The 21,024-nt window shown below is 45.7% G+C and overlaps 1 protein-coding gene across 1 annotated transcript in view; it reads left to right on the forward strand.

Moving 5' to 3' along the window:
• cdh17 (cadherin 17, LI cadherin (liver-intestine)) overlaps positions 1-21,024 on the forward strand; it is a 113,937-nt gene that overhangs the window by 70,479 nt on the left and 22,434 nt on the right. Inside the window, exons 12-16 of the mRNA XM_055633583.1 lie at positions 2,410-2,601; positions 4,939-5,183; positions 11,189-11,319; positions 13,943-14,173; positions 20,430-20,549. Of these exons, the coding sequence (XP_055489558.1) occupies positions 2,410-2,601; positions 4,939-5,183; positions 11,189-11,319; positions 13,943-14,173; positions 20,430-20,549 (919 nt within the window). The remainder of the gene's footprint in view (positions 1-2,409; positions 2,602-4,938; positions 5,184-11,188; positions 11,320-13,942; positions 14,174-20,429; positions 20,550-21,024) is intronic.

The following is a 21,024-nucleotide window of genomic DNA, read 5'->3' on the forward strand; positions in this document are numbered from 1 at the left end:
CCTCCGAGCCAGCACCGCCATTCATTGTGATCTTGGCTGATCATCCACAATCAGTACCCCGTTCCTGCCTTCTCCCCATATCCTCTGACTCCGCTATCTTTAAGAGCTCTCTCTTGAAAGTATCTAGAAAACCGGCCTCCACCGACCTCTGAGACCGAGAATTTCACAGACTCACAACTCTCTGTGTGAAAAAGTGTTTCTCCATCTCCGTTCTAAATGGCTTACTCCTTATTGTTAAACTGTGACCTCTGGTTCTGGACTGCCCCACTTTTTAATCTTTTCCTTTTTACATATCTAAACATGTTTTAGAGTCAGTGAATCTTCAGGTCATTCGGTCCAATTCATCCATGCCGCATCCGAGCTTGACCCAGTTGCCCACATTTGGCCCTGATTCCTCTAAACCTATCTGTATAACCCTTCCAAATGACTTTTAAACATCGGTGTTGTACCCGGCTGAACCACTCCATTTAATAGCTTATTCCAAACACATATCACCGCTTGGGTGTAAATGTTGCCCCTCCGATTCGTGCTAAATCTTTTCCCTCTCACCTTAACTCTGTGCCCTTTAGTTCTTAATCCCCTGTCCCAGGGAAAATGATTCGCCCTATTCACACGATCTATAGCGCTCATGATTTTGCACACCTCTAAGAGTTCCTTCCTACCCATCACAAGGTTATAAAGTCATAAGTGACAGGAGCAGAATTAGGCCATCCGACCCATCAAGTCTATTCCGCCGTTCAATCTTGGCTGATTTATCTCTCCCTCCTAACCCCATTCTCCTGCCGTCTCCCTATAACCCATGACACCTGCACTAATCAAGATTCTATCTATCTCTGCCTTAAAAATATCCATTGATTTGACCTCCACAGCCTTCTGTGTCAAAGAATTCCACACTATCCCTACCCTCTGACTAAAGAAATTCCTCCTCATCTCCTTCCTAAAGAACGTCCTTTAATTCTGAGGCTGTGACCTCTAGTCCTAGACTCTCCCACTTGTGGAAACATCCTCTTCATGTCCACTTTATCCAAGCATTTCACTATTTGGTACGTTTCAATGAGGTCCCCGCCCCCCCCCCACCCCCCAATTCTTCTAAACCCATTCCATCAAGGAATATGGCCCTAAGCTCTGCAACCTCTCCCTATAACTCAAATCATCCTCATAAATCCTTTACGTACTCGTTCCAGTTTAATGATGTATTTCCAGTCGCAGAGTGAACAAAAGTGAACACAACATTTGAGGTGTGGCCTCACCAACGTCTGATACAACTGCAACATAATGTTGCAACGTCTATACTTCATGCCCTGACTGATGAAGGCCAACGTACCAAAAGCCGCCTTCATCACCGTATCCACCTGTGATACCACCTTCAGGGGACCATGGAGTTGTACACCAAGAACTATTGGTTTGGAGATACAACGAGATCCCTCTGCTCCATAACTCTCCCCTGCGCTCCAGCATTCACTCTGAAAGTCCTACCTTGCTTTAACTTCTCACCATGTCAGAACTTTGAGAGGGTGACCCCTGGTTCGAGACAACCCTGGTTAGGGGAAGCATCATCCTTGCATGTCCCCTATCAAGCCTGCACTGGGTACCTGCAGTCTCAAAGATACAGCAGAAAGCAGTGTCATGGGGTTATGGGGAATAGGCAGGAGAATGGGGTTAAGAGGGAGAGATAGATCAGCCATGATTGGATGGTAGAGTAAATATGATGGGTCGCATGGCCTGATTCTGATCCTATCCTTTATGAACATGAACTTATGAAAGCAATTTGTTGTAGATGATGCATGCAACAATGTCTTTATGTTAATCAGCGGCAGGAACGGAATTAGGCCATTCGGCCCATCAAGTGTACTCTGCCGTTTAATCTTGGCTAATCTGTATTTCCATCAACCCCATTCTCCTGCATTCTCCACATAATCCCTGACTCTGTATCAATCAAGAATCTATCTATCTCTGCCTTAAAAAATATCAATTGACTGACTCCACAGCCTTCTGTGGCAAAGAATTCCATAGAATCTCCACCCTCTGACTAAAGAAATTCCTCCTCATCTCCTTCCTAAAGGTATGTCCTTTTATTCTGAGGCTGTGGCCTCTGATCTAGACCCTCCCACTAGTGGAAACATCCTCTCCACATCCACTCTATCCAGGCCTTTCACTGTTCGGTTAGTTTCAATGAGGTGTCCCCTCATCCTTCTAAACTCCAGCGAGTACAGGCCCAGTGGCGTCAAACGCTCTTAATATGTTAACCCACTGGGATCATTCTCGTAAACCTCCTCTGGATCCTCTCCAGCACCGGCACATCCTTTCTCATATATGGGGCCCAAAATTGTTCACAATATTCCAAATGTGGTCTGACCTGCACCTTATAGAGCCTCAGCTTTATCTGTTTTCTGTTTTTTTTTCTCCTAGTATGGTCCCATCACTTTACGAGAAACCACTCAATTAGACCATTTTGTAATGGAAATCCAGGCTACAGATGACGATGAGCCTTTAACAGGAAGCTCGGAAATACTGTACACGATTGTGGATGGAGATGAAAATGGAACGTTCAAAATAGTAACCGAAGAACGTACAAATAAAGGCTTTGTACGATTATCCAGGGTAAGTATTTATAATGTGATCATCAAAGGTGATGCAAGATTAAAGATAGTCTCACCTGCTTGCATTCGGTTCATATCCCTGGCCTATCCATGTACCTGGTGTGTAGGAAGGAACTGCAGGTGCTGGTTTAAATCGAAGTTAGATACAAAAAGCTGGAGTAACCAGGCAGGACAGGCAGCATCTCTGGAGAGAAGGAGAGAATGGGTGACGTTTCGGGTCGAGACCCTTCTTCAGACCCGACCCGAAACGTCACCCATTCCTTCCCTCCAGAGATGCTGCCTATCTCGCTGAGTTACTACAGCTTTTTGTGTCTATCTTCGGTTTAAACCAGCACCTGCAGTTCTTTCTTCCACATGATGCAAGATTAACATCGTTTTTGCGTAACACAGTTTGTGGAATGCTGCATCAATCTTTTATTTCTTATCAAATTAAGATAGACACAAAACGCTGGAATAATTCAGCGGGAGAGGCAGCAACTCCAGATAGAAGGAATGGGTGATGTTTTGGGTTGAGACCCTGTCTGAAGAAGGGTCTTGATACAAAACGTCACCCATTCCTTCTGTCCAGAGATGCTGCCTGTCCCGCTGAGTTATTCCAGCGTTTTGTGTCTATCTTCGATGTAAACCAGCATCTGCAGTTCTCTCCTCAACATCAAGTGAAGTAAGTCTTACTGTGTGATACATCAGGTAAAGTTAGATGGCAAATTATGGTATATGATGCATTGATTTTGATAAATGATAGAGTTGAATGTTAAAGGATGTGTCTTGGGAAATTGATACAATCTTTGGGACACAAAGGTACTTATACTGATTTATAGACAATAGATGCAGGCCAACTTCGAGCCAACACCGCCATTCAATGTGATCATGGCTTATCATCCACAATCAGTACCCCGTTCCTGCCTTCTCCCCATATCTTTCAGAGTTCAGTCTAGCTCTCTTGAAAGAATCCAGAGAGCTTTGGTTTGAACTGACTCCAGTTTGGTCTATTATCTTACACTCTTACACTTGGTATGATTGTGCCTTAATTATAGAAGACTTGTCACTGAAGAGTATATCTAAATAAAATTCACTTGACTTGGGTACATGTCACAATAAAGTGCCATTGAACCATTGAAAGGAAAAAAATAAGGACAGTGCACGAGAAGTTGCTTTTGAGGGCAAGAGGCCAAAAATGCATGAACCTTTCAACAATGCAGGATTTGCTAATATTTATACAAGCACTGCACAGCTGCGCAGCAGTGGAGTTGCTGTCTTACAGCGTTGGAGACCCGGGTTCGATCATTGTAGTGGTGGATTATTATATCGTTCAAGGAATTTCTTCCTCTAGCCATTATGTTGAAGACAAAGGGGGTAAGGAGATAGCGTCTTTATGCATGGGAGCTCTCCACGAGACATTCAAAGCCATCCAAAGATAAATCTTCAAAACACAGTTGATTAATAGTTTCTTGTCGATTAATTGTCCAAGTAAAACAGTGAAATATTCATCCAAACTTCTTCCTTGTTTGAGTACATTTTAATCTTACTCATAGTCAAACTCCGGCATGTGGCTACGAAATGGTAGAAAGCCCTGACATGGTTGAAAGCTATGCCATTCTTCCATGCTCCTTCTGATCGAAAACTAAAAACCGCCAAGCTTCTGCTCAAGAATCCCAGCAGCAAACATGCCGACTGCGTAATAAATCCCACCCACATCAGTACAGGCAGACAAAATTTAAAGGCAAATGCCATAATTCATAACATACTAAGTTAAGCCAAATGGCCACTACAATCATGACTACGGGTGCTGTCTGTATGGAGTCTGTACGTTCTCCCTGCAGCTACATGGGTTTACTCCAGGTGCTCCGGTTTCCACCCACACTACAAAGGCGTGCAGGTTTGCAGATTAATTGGCTTCTGTTTATTGTCCCGAGTGTGCAGGATAGAACTAGTGCTTGGTGATCGATGGTCGGCACGGACCCGTTGGGCCGAAGGGCCTATTTCCGCGTTGCATCACTAAAGTCTAAACTGGGTTCTGTAAATTGTCCCTAGTGTGTAGGATGGAACTAGTGTGGTCGGGTGATCGATGGCCGGCATGGACGGTGGGCTGAAGGGCCTGTTTCCACACTGTATCTCTAGAGCTAAAACTAAACACAGTAAAAGGTGAATTAAATAATGCATCATTTAGAAAAAAAAGAATGTTTGTTTGTTACATGGATACTATTCACATTTATTAATATCACACAGCAACTACATCAGTAACATTTGTTGTGTGAATCTTACAGATAGCAATAAGATTTTAGTCAATGAGTAAAAGTCTCTTTTGAGCTATTCATTTTCCACTACTCTGTTCTTTCAGCGCCTGGACTTCGAAACACATCCAGTTTATAGATTAAACATCAGTGCGACAAACCCTGAACCATTGGTCACTGGAGTGTACTACAACACTAGCTCATTCACTTTACTGTTTGTTAATGTGACCGATGACGATGAACCGCCATGTTTCAAGAAGCCTTTATATCACGTATCGACATTTGAAAATGCCTCCAAAGGAGATTTCTTGCTTAAGGTGGAGGCTTTTGATCCTGAAGGTGGTAACATAAGGTACTAAACAGCTATGATTTCTTTTCAGGAACATACATGGACACACACACACACACACACACACACACACACACACACACACACACACACACACACACACACACACACACACACACACACACACACACACACACACACACACACACACACACACACACACACACACACACACACACACACACAGATGTACACATACACACAGTCTGAAGAAGGGTCTCGACCCGAAACGTTGCCAATTCCTCTCCAGAGATGCTACCTCACCCGCTGAGTTACTCCAGCATTTTGTGTCTACCTGTGTGTGTGTGTATATATATGTATGTATGTATATATGTGTGTGCGTGCGCATATGTGTATATGCATATGTATATATATATAAATGAACACACAGAGATATACAGATATACAGTGATATATATATACACACACACATATACGCACATATATACACATAATCGTATACATATATGTAGACATAGACAACTACTGTACATACACACACACACACACACATATATATATATATATATATATATTCACACACACACACTATGCACACACACACAAATATACACATACACATATATATATACACACACACACACACACATATACATAAATATTGGTAACAGTTCACTTAGGTAGTTATGATTCAGGTTATTATTGAATTGTTATTAAAGGTTAAAAATGGGTCAATAAAGAAAACTCCCACGAAAGATATTTAATAGAATATTGATTACTTTGTTAAAAGGAATCGGTGTCCTCATTGATTTGTAAATATCTTTGAAAATTATAGGTACCAACATGATTTTAACAACTCAATTTTTGTCAAGATGCTATCAGTGCCTGTAATAGAATTTATAGCAGAATAAAATAGAAATATTGACCTTTTGACCGTGGGTATTCAGGGTCCATAGAAGGACACAAACTGATGGAGTAACTCAACGGGTTAGGCAGCATTTCTGGAGAACGTGGATAGGTCGAGACCCTTCTTTAGACTCTAAACCAGAATACATAGACCTGGTTTGAAATGTTGTATAGCAGACGGAAGGGGAAGTGTATGAAATAATACTACTTATTCAGGGGGTTTGATTGCTTGAAAATTTGATTGCTTTGAAAATCTTAAGAAGCTGAATGATCTTTCTGTCGTTAAAATAACATGTGGTTACAAAGTCATTGATACACTTGGCAAGGAAATCAACATGTAGATAAGAACAAAACGAATAAGAACAGGAACCTTCAAACCAGTTTGCCATTCAATAAGATCGTGGATGACCTGATCATTGTTTTTGGTCTTTCACTTTCCTGGACGACCGTTCACATAACACTTGAATCCTAGACCATCCAAAAATCAAAGTCACAAAGAATAATTAAGAATACGATTTAGATTTAAGCTGGTATCAGTGGAAACGATGTGAGAAAGAACTGTAGATGCTGGATGAAATTGAAAGTAGACACAAAATGCTGCAGTAACTCAACGGGTGAAGCAGCATCTATGTAGAGAAGGAATGGATGACGTTTCGGGTCGAGGCCCTTCTTCTCGACCCAAAACGTCACCCATTCCTTCTCTCCACAGATGCTGCCTCACCTGCTGAGTTACTCCAGCATTTTGTGTCTACTTTCAGTGGAAGCCGTCACTGATATAAATCAGGTGAGATCATTAACTATTGATATGGAGTGATATTTCCATCATGGCGGCAGGGTGGCGCAGCGGTAGAGGTGTTGCCTTACAGCGCCAGAGACCCGGGTTCGATCCTGGCTACGGGTGGTGTCTGCACGGAGTTTGCACGTTCTCCCTGCGACCTGCATGGGTTTTCTCTGGGAGCTCCGCTTTACTCCCACACTCCAAAGACATGCATGTTTGTTGGTTAATGGGCATCTATAAATTGGCCCTAGTGTGTAGGATGGAACTAGTGTGCAGGGGTTGTAGGTAGGTCGTAGCAGGTCGTGATGCTAGTCGTAGGTACTCGTGGCATCAAGTAGGTCGGGGCGTTTTTGCAACACGATGAAAAATGTCCACGAGTAAAAAAGGTCGTGAATTAGGTTGTGAAAGTGAGACAGGCCCTTAACTCAGCAGGTCAGGCAGCATCTCTAGAGAACATGGATAGGTGACATTTCGGATCAGGATGCTTCTTCAGTCTTATGGTGGTGGGGAGGTGGTGGTAGGCAGGGAGAGAGGAGGAGCGGGGCAAAGGATGTCAGTGGTTATGGGGAGAAAGCAGGAGATTGGGGTTGAGATGGAAAGATAGATCAACCACGGCGGTGTAGATTTGATGGGCAAATGGCCTGATTCTGTTCCTATCACCTCTGAACCTATGACTGCTGGTGAGCTGGTGAGTGTCCTATTAATATTTGTGACAAAGGCTATTGATGACTATTTCTCTAGGGCAAAGGTGACTACAGGGGAGTGGTATTATCTTTGTGGAGCAAGGAGGTATTTTTAATGAAGGGGGTTGGTGTGCTTATGAATGGTATAAAGGATATGAATCATTCCTCTATTACACATTTGAATACAATAGATAAAGCAAGTGATTTCCAGCACAACGCGAATTTTAATCGGGAAACGGGCTCAGTGTTGGGGTCCTGGTGGGATAGATGGATAGGATGCCTTTCCTTTGATTCATCTTAGTTTAGTTTAGTTTAGTTTTGTTTAGTTTTGAGATACAATGTGGAAACGGGCCCTTTGGCCCACTGAGTCCGCACCGGCCAATGATCCCCGCAAATTAATACCATTCTACACACACTAGAGACCCGGGTGCTGTCTGTATGGAGTTTCTACGTTCTCCCCGTGACCTGCGTGGGTTTTCTCCGAGACCTTCGATTTCCTCCCGCACTCCAAAGACGTGCAAGTTTGTAGGTTAACTGGCTTAGGTTTGTATTCTCGGTATAAGTGTAAATTGTCCATTGTGTGCATAGGATAGTGTAAATGTACAGGGATCGCTGGTCGTCGCGGACGCGGTGGGCCGAAGGGCCTGTTTCCGCTCTGTATCTCTAAAATATACAAAACAAAAATAGGGAACATTTTTACATTTACACCAAGCCAATTAACCTACAAACCAGTACGTCTTTGGAGTGTGGGAGAAAACCGAAGATATCAGAGAAAATCCATACAGGTCACGGGGAGAACGTGCAAACTCCGTACAGACAGAAACCGTAGATGGGATCGAACCCAGGTCTCTGGCTCTGTATGCGCTGTAAGGCAGCAACTCTACTGCTGCGACAGCGTGCCGCCCCATGATTCTAAATGAATGGCAAAAAGATCATAGCTGGAAATGCAACGTGTGGCATCGCAGATGGCTGTACCAGTAAGCTGTGTGGATTTTATTGCTTCATATTATTGTAGGTGCTTTCAATTTCTATTGAGGGAGTTGCCAGTAAAGGAAACATTTCAAAGCCCAGTCCCGGGGCAACAAATTGCTGGTGGCAGGTCACAACATGTGAATGTTAGAAACAAGGCTGCCAATATCGAGTAGAGAGGTTGGGAGGTCATGTTGCAATTGGCGAGGCTGCATTGAGAGTGTTGTATTCAGTTTTGGGCGCCATGTTTTGGGAAAGACGTTGTCAAGCTGGAAAGGGCGCAGAGAAGATTTATGAGCATGTTGCCAGGACTCGAGGGTCTGAGCTATAGGGAGAGGTTGAGCAGGCTGGGACACCTTGGAACGCAGGAGGATGAGGGCTGGTCTTATAGAGGCGTACAAAATGATGCGATGAATAGATTGGGTGGATGCACAGAGTCTCTTGCCCAGAGTTGGGGAAATGAGAACCAGAGGGCATAGGTTTAAGGTGAAGGTGGAAAAGATTTAATAGGAACCTGAGGGGTATCTTTTTCACACAAAGGGTGATGAGTGTATGGAGCAAGCTTCCAGAGGAGGTAGTTAAGGCAGGTTGTATGGAAGATACATTTAAGAAATATTTAGACAGCTAAGTGGATAAGACAAGTTTAAAGGGATATGGGCCAAATGCAGGGAGGTGAGACCTGTGTAGCTGGGACATGTTGGCCGGTGTGGGCAGGTTTGGCCAAAAGGCTTGTTTCCACATTGTAAGACTCTATGGATGGGTAACTCTAAATGAGTAAAATTGTCCATTAAGCTGTTCATTTCTAAAACAAGCCACTACTAAAACAAACCATTTGCCAATCTGTTCAGTTGGAAGTCGGGTCAGCCCAGCAGCGTAGCAGGTGGAGCTGCTGAGACCCGGGTTCGATCCTGACCTCGGGTGCTGTTCGTGTGGAGTTTGCACGGTCTCCCTGTGACCGTGTGGGTTTCCTCCGGGTGCTCCGGTTTCCTCCCACATCCCAAAGCCATGCGAGTTTGTGGATTATCTGGACAGCTAGAATGAACGCAGAGAAAAGTTACAAGGATGTTGCCAGGACACAAGGGCCTGAGAGCTATAGGGAGAGGCTGGGTAAGCTAGGACTTTATACCTTGGAGTGCATGAGGATAAGTGGTGATCTTATAGATATTATAAAATCAGGACAGGAATAGATAGACTGAATAGACTAAAACCATGACAGGAATAGTTAGATTCCTAGAATAGGAATAGAGTGAATGCCCAGGGGAACTGAAAACTAATGACCCTATGTTTAGGCAAGAGGGGAAAGATTTAATGGGAACCTGAAGGGCAATATTTTCACACAGAGTGTGGTGGGTATGTAGAATTAGCTGACTGAGGAGGTAATTGCGGGGGGTACTGTAACAGCATTTAAATGGCATTTAGATAGGTTAGTGTATAGGACATTTTTAGAGGAATGTAGGCCAAATACTGGTCAAAGGGATGTTTAGATGGGGTATGTTGGTCGGCGAGAGAAATGGGCGGAAAGACCTGTATGACTCCATATGGATTAAATCTTAAAAAGATTTGACATAGATGATATATCATCAGTTCCCCCGCAAGGTAATTGTCCTGTGTCATTCATGTGCCTGTCCCACTTAGGCGACTCTTTAGGCGAGTGCCAGGGACTAGTTTTAATGGAATTCACCTACGACTGAAGAAGGGTTTCGGCCCGAAACGTTGCCTATTTCCTTTGCTCTATAGATGCTGCCGCACCCGCTGAGTTTCTCCAGTACTTTTGTCTACCTTCGATTTTCCAGCATCTGCAGTTTTGGTCTCCAAATCTGAGGAAGGACATTATTGCCATAGAGGGAGTGCAGAGAAGGTTCACCAGACTGATTCCTGGGATGTTTGGACTTTCATAGAAGAAAGATTGGATAGACTCGGCTTGTACGCGCTAGAATTTAGGAGCTTGAGGGGGGATCTTATAGAAACTTACAAAATTCTTAAGGGGTTGGATAGGCTAGATGCAGGAAGATTGTTCCCGATGCTGGGGAAGTCCAGAACAAGGGGTCACAGTTTAACGATAAGGGGGAAATCCTTTAGGACCTAGATGAGAAAAACATTTTTCACACAGAGAGTGGTGAATCTCTGGAATTCTCTGCCACAGAAGGTAGTTGAGGCCAGCTCATTGGCTATATTTAAGAGGGAGTTAGATGTGGCCTTTGTGGCTAAAGGGATCAGGGGGGTATGGAGAGAAGGCAGGTACGGGATACTAAGTTGGATGATCAGCCATGATCATATTGAATGGCGGTGCAGGCTCGAAGGGCCGAATGGCCTACTCCTGCACCTATGTTCTATGTTTCTATGTTTCCTTCTTGAACATTCACCTATGACACCTGGCGACAATCTACGACAAACTACGACAGTAAAAATTGTCGCCACTGTCGCCGAAAAATTTTCAACATGTTGAAAATTTTGCGGCAGTCGCTTGTAGTCGCACAAAAAATCGCCTAAGTGGGACGGGCCCATAACTTTCTCTCCCCACAGCTGCTGCCTGACACATTGAATATTTACAGTACTTTTGTTTTACTTCGAATCAAAGTAAGCCTTGTACAAACTATCAGTACAAAATTGCTTTCTTCCAGTATTTATTAATTGCACAGTGTGGTTTATGTGAGGAACTGCATGTTATTCTGACTGTGTGAACTGATGCTAATGGACTGTTTTTTGCTTAGTTATCATCTAACACACGATCCACGCAAATGGTTCAAGATTAACGCCAAAACTGGGGAGATTTTTGTAAATGGTGATGTTGACGCGGAGAAGGAAAGAATCTACAAAATGGTGGTCACCGCAATGGAGAAAGGTAAGCACTGAAATTAATTCTACAAGTGTAATGTTCATAAGTTCATGAGACACAGGAACAGAATTAGGCCAATCGGCCCATTAAAAAAAAAAACCCATGTTGATCTTTCTCTGTTGTTTATTATGGGTTTTACAGAGTAATATGTGGTGGTGCTGCAAGTAAGAATTGTATCGTTCCTTTTAGGGACATATGACAATAAAACACATCCGACTTGACTCTTGATCTCATAAGTTCTTAAGTTGCTGGAGCAGAATATGGCTATTTGGCTCATCATGTCCACTCCGCCATTCAATCATGGCTGATCTATCTTTCCCTCTCAACCCCATTCTCCTGGAACCTTTGACACCCTTACCAACCAAGAACCTGTCAATCTCTGTTTTAAAAATACCCAATGACTTGGCTTCCATAGCCATCTGTGGCAATGAATTCCACAGATTCACCACCCTCTGGCGAAAGTTTAGCTTAGCTTAGTTTAGTTTAGAGATACAGGCCCTTCATAAGTTCATAAGTTCATTTATTGTCACATACACCAATTGGTGTAGTGAAATTCACTGGCCATATCAGTCATACAATTTAAAAAAGGCACCAGACTCAGAAAACACATTTTAACATAGACATCCATCACAGTGACTACACACATTGCTCACTGTGATGGAAGGTGAAAATAAAGTTCCAAGTTCTTCCCTTGTTGTTCTTCCTTGGTCGGGGGCCTCGAGCCCCCCGTTGATGGGATGGTCTTAACTCCCGTAGCCGGCGGCGTTTGGGCCCTCCGTGTCGAGGCGTTCAGCTCCCGCATCAGGGCGATGTCAGCTCCCCCGCTCTGGGCGATCAAACCTTGCGTTGGGGCTGGAAGAACCTTCTGTGGCATTGGAGATCCTGACTAGCCTCTCCCGAGACTGTGAGCCCTTGATGGTAAGTCAGCAGGCCGCAGTGGGAGCAATCCCAGGCAAGGGATCCGCTCCGATGGTAAGTCTGCGCCCCGCGGTGGGGCACACAACAGTCCGAGGTGGCTTTCATCTCCATCGATGGTAGGCCGCAGAGCCCGGAGAATGTGATCTTAAACTTGATCACAGCTCCGGGAATGTAAGAACCTGAAAAAAAAAGGTCCCCCCCCCCCCCCCCCTCCCCAACCCCCACATAAAACAAACAGAAGAATATTAAAACAAACTTTAAACAAACAATAAAAATAACAAAAAGGATGAAAAAAACGAACAGACTGCCGGCAGGGCTGCCATCTCGCTCCTCCTCACTTCAGCCCACTTGGTCCGTGCTGCCCAGTGATTCCTGCACATTAACACTACCCTACACCCACTAGGGAAAATTTTACATTTACGAAGCCAATTAACCTACAAACCTATACGTCTTTGGAATGGGGAAGGAAACCGAAGATCTCGGAGAAAACCCAAGCAGGTCATTGGAAGAACGTGCAAACTCTGTTCAGACAGCACCCGTAGTCGGGATCGAACCCGGGTGTTCGGCGCTGCATTCGCTGTAAGGCAGCAACTCTACCGCTGTGCCACTGTGACTGCCCCAGTAGTAAATTTCTCCTCATCTCCTTTCTAAGGTCCTTCAGTGTCAAGAGCTGAAGAGGTGCGATCGCCTGTATCTGCAATCAGGAGGGGAGAATGGGAGGCAAAGAAAGAATAACACAGGGCAACAAAGTGGTTTGGCATGAAATGTGGAGGATAGTAGAGAACGGATTATAAATTAATGTTCATAAAGGATAGGAACAGAATTAGGCCATTCGGCCCATCATCTACTCAAGCTGATCTATCTCTCCCTCTGAACCCCATTCTCCTGCCTTCAAGTTCAAGTTCAAAAGAGTTTATTGTCATGTGTCCCTGATAGGACAATGAAATTCTTGCTTTGCTTTAGCACACAGAACATAGTGGGCATGAATACAGAACAGATCAGTGTGTCCATATACCGTTGTATAAATATATACACACATGACCCCATCCACCTGTATTAATCCTGCATCATACACAAAGATCAGTACTGCCAAAACTCCAGGAAGTCATTCAGTTCAATAATAAAACTATTTAGTAAAGTTCAGTCTGAAGAAACCCCAAGAAAGGCCAAGAATGCACGGCAACGTCTCAACTTCCTGAGTAGGCTTAGGAAGTTTGACGTATCCCAATAACTCTCACTAACCACGACAGATGTGCCGTAGAAAGCATTTTATTGAGATGCATCACAGCATGGTTTGGGAACAGTTCCATCCAAGACGGTAAGAAATTAGAGTTGAGACATATACAGCACGGCACAGGCCCTTTGGCCCACTGTGTCCGCGCCGACCACCTATCCCCACATACTAACACTATCTTACACGCATTGGGGACAACTTACAATTTTGCCAAAGCCAATTAACCTACAAACCTGTACGTCTTTGAAGTGTGGGAGAAAAGTGGATCATCCGGAGAAAACCCATGCATGTCACGGGGAGAACGTACAAATTCTATACAGACAGTACCCGTAGTCAGGATCGGACCCGGGTCTCCAGCGCTGTAAGGCAGCAACTCCACCGCGCGGCCCCCAGGAAATTTTGTTTTAAGTTGCCTCTCGCGTAAAACCTCCTCAATGTTTCACGCGATGCAAATTTTTACTTTCGGTTTTCTTACAGATGACCCGAGGAAAAAGTCTACGGTGGACATCTCCGTTAATTTACGAGATGTTAATGACAACCGTCCCAAATTAGCGGAAAATACCTCGTCATTTTTCATCTGCATGCCAGGCGAAGAAGAAAAGGAAGTGACTATCCGTGCCGTTGATGACGATGTAGAACTAGGTCCTCCATTCAAGTTTTCTTTGGGTCAAGTACCTGGTAAACCGCTGAAAATTCGTCCAATAAATGGTAAGTAGGTTCTCATAATTCGGTTTTGTTTATTTTTAATAATGTCATTCTATGCTTATTGTCACCGTTTTTTGCCATTTGCATATGGTTCAATAGTGCTTTATTGCAACTGCGGAGTGAAATTAATTTTGCATGTATCACACGTGGGCTCTGCCTTTTTGGCGCCATTATTCAAGGTCCAAATTCCAGTTGGCCCGAGCGCTCGATGTACTGGAGCAGCTTCCGCGAACTGACGTCCCTCTCCTCTCCTCTCCTTGTCCGGCCATCTTTGTGTCCTGGGGGCGCCTCCTGCAGCTGACCTTGAAGGCACTGGAGGCATTGCCCCGGTTCACCCTCCCACTGGCCCGTGCTCATAAGTTAACTAGTTATATGAGTGGAATTAGGCCATTCGGCCCTTCGAGTCCACTCCGACTGATCTCTGCCTCTTAATCTCATTTTCCTGCCTTCTTTCCTGCCTAATCCTTGACACCCATTATAATCAAGAATCTGTCTATCTCTGCCTTAAAAATAAACCACTGACTTGGCCTCCACAGCCCTCTGTGGCAATGAGTTCCATGTGGTAAGAGTCTTCTCACACCTGACTTCTCCAGCTCACGCCCGATTAGGCCAAGCGGCGATCCTTCGGGCAAGGTACCGCCGCTAACCGCGAGGATCTGCAGCGTCGGGACCGCTGCACCTCGGGAAGATGTTGTAGATACTGTGGATACTGTAGACAAGCACAATCATAGATAAGTACAAAAGTGCAATGATTGTAGTGTAATAGTAGAATTCACCGAGCAACATTTCTGCCACGAACAAAGTTCCAAAGTTCTAAGAAGGCTTATCTTGGCCTTAAAGGCCCGTTGTCCTGGCGACACTGATCCTCTCCTCCGTCCGCCACCATTTTGAAAATGGCCCTTTGTTAGAAGCTAAACTGCATTTTAAAGCTAGTTGTTTTGCTTCCGTGCATACCATGGCAGCAATTTGAGAGACTTCATGCGACGAATTACGTTTAATTGGCATATCTTAAATTGCTGGAATCTGTGTTCCTCTGGCTTGGACCAATGGCTGGAAAACTCAGTCTCGTTTAGTTTAGTTTATTGTCACGTGTACCGAGGTACAGTGAAAAGCTTTTTTGTTGCATGCTATCCAGTCGGCAGAAAGACTATACATCATAAAGGGGCTGTCCCACTTGGGCGACCTAATCCGCGAGTTCTGGCGAGTTTGCCCTCGACTCATACTCGTAGCATGGTCGACACGAGGTCGTAGGATGTCCTTAATAATAATAATACATTTTATTTATGGGTGCCTTTCAAGAGTCTCAAGGGCACCTTACAAAAATTTAGCAGGTAGAGGAAAAACATGTAAGGGGAATGAAATAAATAGTAGAGACATGACTAGTACACAAAGTAAATACAGAATTCAATACAAAACACAGTATGAGGCAATTAATGCACAGATGAAAAGGGACGGCACGTGGGGCTAAGGATAGGCAGAGGTGAAGAGATGGGTCTTGAGGCGGGACTGGAAGATGGTGAGGGACACGGAATTGCGGATCAGTTGGGGGAGGGAGTTCCAGAGCCTGGGAGCTGCCCTGGAGAAGGCTCTGTCCCCAAAACTGTGGAGGTTGGACTTGTGGATGGAGAGGAGACCGGCTGATGTGAATCTGAGGGACCGTGAGGGTTGGTAGGGGGAGAGGAGTTCAGTGAGATATAGACATAGAAATTAGGTGCAGGAGTAGGCCATTCGGCCCTTCGAGCCTGCACCGCCATTCAATATGATCATGGCTGATCATCCAACTCAGTATCACGTACCTGCCTTCTCTCCATACCCCCTGATCCCCTTAGCCACAAGGGCCACATCTAACTCCCTCTTAAATATAGCTTAAGGGGGGGGGCAGATGGTGGAGGGCTTTGTAGGTGAGGATCAGGATTTTGTAGGTGATCCAGTGGGAGATAGGAAGCCAGTGAAGTTGTTTGAGGACTGGAATGATGTGATGCCAGGATTTGGTGTGGGTGATGAGTCGGGCGGCTGCGTTCTGGACCAGTTGGAGTCGGTTGATGTAGGTGGAGCTGATGCCAAGGAGAAGTGAGTTGCAATAGTCCAGTCGGGAGGAGACGAAGGCATGGATGAGTCTTTCAGCAGCGGGAGGTGTGAGAGAGGGTCTGAGTTTGGCGATGTTGCGGAGATGAAAGAAGGAGGTTTTAATGACATGGCGGATGTGAGGCTCAAGGGAGAGGGTGGAATCAAAGATCACGCCAAGGTTGCGGGCCTGGGGCCTGGGGAGACAGTGGTGCCGTCGATGGTGAGAGTGGAGTTATTGATTTTGCTGAGTGTGGCTTTGGAGCCTATGAGGAGGAATTCTGTCTTATCGCTGTTGAGTTTAAGGAAATTATCTTGCATCCAGGTTTTTATAGCTGACAAACAGGACTTGATATGGGAGAGGGGGGGGGGGGGGGGGAGTTGTGGGGGGAGTTGTGGGGGGATTGGTGCCGAGGTAGATCTGGGTGTCATCAGCGTAGCAGTGGAAGTCCAGATTGAAGTGGCGGAGTATCTGACCAAAGGGGAGGATGTAGATGATGAAGAGGAGGGGGCCGAGTATGGAGCCTTGGGGAATGCCTTGAGTGACTGTGGCTGTAGCAGAGGTGTGGTTGTGGTGAGAGTTGAAGTGGGATCTGTTGGAAAGGTAGGAACGGAGCCAGCTGAGTGCAGAGCCTTCAATGCCGAGGTCTTTGAGTCTGGTGAGTAGGATGTTATGGTTCACTGTATCGAAGGCTGCGCTCAGGTCGAGGAGGGTGAGGAAACCAGTGTCAGCAGAGGTGAGGAGGTCATTGAGGACTTTGAGGAAAGCAGTTTCTGTGCTATTGGAGGGGTTCAAGTAGGTTATACGCAAGGAGGTGGGAATGAAGTTGCGACGCAACGATACGCTCCAGGGTTTTTGAAAGAAAGGGGAGGTTTGAGGTTGGGCGGTAGTTAATGAGAGAGGAGGGATCAAGACCAGGTTTCTTTAAGATTGGTGTAACAGCAGCAGTTTTGAAAGTGGAGGGGACAATTCCTTGGGACAATGAGGAGTTGAAGAGATTAGTGAGGTAGGGGCAGAGAACGGGGAGGCAGGACTTCAGCAGGGGAGTGGGGAGAGGGTCGAGGAAGCAGGTAGTGGGTTTGGAAGAGTTGATGAGTTTGGAGATTTCAATAGGGGTGACCAGGTCAAACTGGGAGAGGAAGCAGTGTGGAGGAGGGGTAAGGAGGTCAGTGGATATGTTGAAAGGAGGGGCCTTGGTAGGTGGTGGAGTAGATGCTGGGGAGTCGGGTACAGGGGATAAAGATTGATAGATGGTGCTGATTTTATCAGCGAAAAAGTGGAGGAATGAGTTGCAGAGATCCGGAGTAGAGGTAGGGAGAGTGTTGGCTCGAGGCTTGAGGAGGTTGCCCACTGTGGAGAAGAGGGTTCTGTGGTTTAGGCAGGGATCGGTGAATATGGAGGAGAGGTAGGCAGATTTTGCAGCAATGAGGGCATCTTTGTAGTCAGTGAGGTGGAGTTTGTAAGCTTCAAGGTGGACTGTGAGAGATGATTTCTTTGTAAGTCGTTCGAGTTGGCGACCAGTCTGTTTCAGTTTACGAAGTGCAGTTGTGTACCAGGGTGAAGATGTGTTGAAAGTTACGGTTCTTGTTTTGAGGGGGGCCAGAGTGTTGAGGGAGGTAGACAAGGTGTAGTTGAGATGGTTTGTGAGATCATCAGGTGAGATATGGGTTGAGTCCAGGGGGAGAGTGGTGGAGAGCAGGTCAGAGAGATGGTGGGGATCAATGGATTTTAGATGACGGAAGATGATTTCTCGGAGGAAGCGGGGGCGAGGTGTCGGAGAAGGGATGGTGAACCGTATAAGCTTATGATCGGAGAGGGGGAAGAGGCAAGGATGGAGGTCGAGTACCGGTTGTTTTGTGGAGCAGACCAGGTCAAGGATGTGACCTTTGTCATGGGTGGGAAAGGTGACGTGCTGAGTGAGAGAGAAGTTGTACAGTAAAAAGGTGAATTCAGATGCGAGCTTGCAGGTGGGGGAGTCCATGTGAATATTTAAGTCACCAAGTAGCAGCAGACGTGGGGAGAGGGATGAGGCAAGAGTGAGGAGTTCAGTGAAGTCAGATAAGAAGGAGGAGTTTGGTTTAGGTGGCCGGTAAATGAGGATGACTGTCATGGAGGAAAGGGCTTTGAAGGCGAGGAATTCAAATGATGCTACTGGAGGGAGGGTGAGTTCTGTGATCCGAAGTTCTGATTGGAAATAACAGTGAGGCCACCTCCATGGCGGGAGGGGCGGGGTTTGGCGATGTAATTAAATCCAGGGGGGGATGTTTGATTGAGGGAGAAGAAGACATTGGGTTGTTGCCAGGTCTCAGTGAGCAGAAGGAAGTCCAGAGTGTTGTCAAGGATTAGTTGATGGAGGGCAAGGGCTTTGTTGTTGAGCGACCTGATGTTGAGGAGGGCAAAGTTGGCATTATGAGAGGGTGGAGGGATGGGGGCAGGCTGGAGAGATCTGAGGTTGTCCCGGTTGACAGTGCGTGCGGTCAGCTGGGATGGGGGGGGTGACGCGGGTGAGGGGGGGCAGAGCGTGGTAGTGAGCAGATGGATGGAATGGAATGTCCGCGGTTGAAGCAAACAAGCCTGCGCCGAGAGCCTCTGTGGATGAAACGGGGCCGACGCAGAAGTCCAAGCTGTTCAATGACCTGGGTGCAGGATGGGATGTGGTTGTTGCAGAAACCAGTCATCTGCAGAGTTGAGTATTTGAGCATGATGGTGAGGGTGCAGAGAGGTGTCCAGCAGTGCAGGTGCAGGTGGAGAGAGTAGCCAGCGGTGAGGGAGCAGAGAGGTTGTCCAGCAGAGCGGGTGCAGCGAGGTGTCGAGCAGTGAGGGAGCAAAGAGGTTGTCCAGCAGAGCATGTGTAGAGGTAGTCCAGTGATGAGGGTGCAGAGAGTATCCAGAGAGTATCCAGCAGTGCAGGTGCAGAGAGGTTGTCCAGCAAAACAGGTGTAGAGAGGTTGTCCAGCGGTGCGGGTGCAGAGAGGATCCAGCTGGTGCAGGGATGTGTCCAGTGTCGATGGTGCCCAGGCACAGGTACAGGCAGGGAACAGACAGGTAGGCAGGTAACAGGTAGGTAACAGACAGGGGGGGGGGGGTGGAACAGCGGGCGGAGAACCGGCAAACAGTCAACGCCAGCGTCCTCTCCGGGCAGCGTGCAGGGATTCAAGCGGTTCTGGCGGCTAGCTGTATAGGCCGCAGGGGGACGATCGTTCAACGGCCGAAAATGGCCAAAAAAGACCACAACCACCTCAACTGGAGCGACCCTCCAGTGGTCTTTGTAACGTTCCTTCATGCTCGAGAGTAGTCTCCGTATACTCGAAGCCTCAGCTAGGTCGACGCAATATATGTTGAAAAATGCCCGCGCGTAAAAAAAGGTCTCCATGGAAAAAATCGATACTTTTTTTACTCGTAGGTTTAGTCAAAGTAGGTCGTAGTAGGTTGGCATGTTGGTCGTAGGTAATCGAGGGTAGTCGAAGGTAGCCGTAGATAGTCTTCATCATAGTCGAAGGAGGTCGAAGGAGGTCGTCTTCACTCTCCACTATTCGGTGGCCAATTTTCCCGAAGTTAGTCGTAGCTAGTCGTAGCTAGTCGTAGCTAGTCTTCAACATAGTCGAAGGAGGTCTTCAATCTCCTAGTGGGACAGCCCCTTAACAATCGAGCCGTCCACAGTGTTTAAAGGAAATAACATTTAGTGGAAGATAAAGCCCAGTAAAGTCTGATTAAAGATAGTCGAGGTTCTCCAATAAGGTATATGGTACCTCAAATGGATAGGTCTGCTGAGATACCTCAAACAGGACTGCTTTCTAGTTGGTGGTAGGATGGTTCAGTTGCAGTCTTCTTCTTGACTTAGATCTTGAGTGTAAACACAGTCTTACTTTATCCAAACATTTTTTCAAAGTTAACATAGAACCATAGAAAACAGATGCAGAAGTATGCCATTCAGCCCTTCGAGCCCATTCGATATCCCTTGATTCCCTTGGCCCTAAATCTAACTCTCTCTTGAAAACTCTCTCTTAATATCTGATAATCAGGTTCTTAAAGAAATCGCATCAGCAAATAATTTCTACGTTACTTCGAAATAATACTTAAAATATCAGATTTTATTTTCCCATTTCAACCATTTGTAATGAATTAATATTAGGGACTGATCTATTTTGGACTTCCCTTACTGAACAAAAATCACCACAGAGTTTATCTTTCCAGATACTCACGCCTCCGTCACCTTGAAGTTTGGCAAACATGATGTTGAAACGCAATACAAGATTCCTGTGATGATTTCTGATAGTGGCACCCCTCCTCTACAAGGAAAGGATTTCATGACAGGTAAGGGTTCATAAGCTCATAAGTTGCAGGAGCAGCATTAGGCCATTCGGCCCATCAAGCCTATTCCGCTATTCAAACATGGCTGATCTATCTCTCACTCACAACCCCATTCTCCTGCCTTCTCCCCTTAACCCCCCCCGACACCCGTACTAACCAAGGGGCTAAATGCCCTCCACCTGCTTCTATATCTCCAGTAACCAAACTGAAGAAGGGTCTCGACCCGAAATGTCACCCATTCCTTCTCTCCAGAGATGCTGCCTGTCCCGCTGAATTACTCCAGCATTTTGTGTCTATCTTTGGTTTAAACCATCATCTGCAGTTCCTTCATGCACATCAACCCATGTTATGCCTAACCTTTATTCATGAGGTTTCAAATCTTTAATAACTGCTTCTGAGCCTTAAGAAAATTAGTTATAGCTCAACAATTATGAAAAATAGCAATGATATAAAATTTTGTTAAATTATCTTTTTTACA

Source organism: Leucoraja erinacea, chromosome 4 (assembly GCF_028641065.1).
Source record: "Leucoraja erinacea ecotype New England chromosome 4, Leri_hhj_1, whole genome shotgun sequence".
Lineage (NCBI taxonomy): Eukaryota > Metazoa > Chordata > Chondrichthyes > Rajiformes > Rajidae > Leucoraja > Leucoraja erinaceus.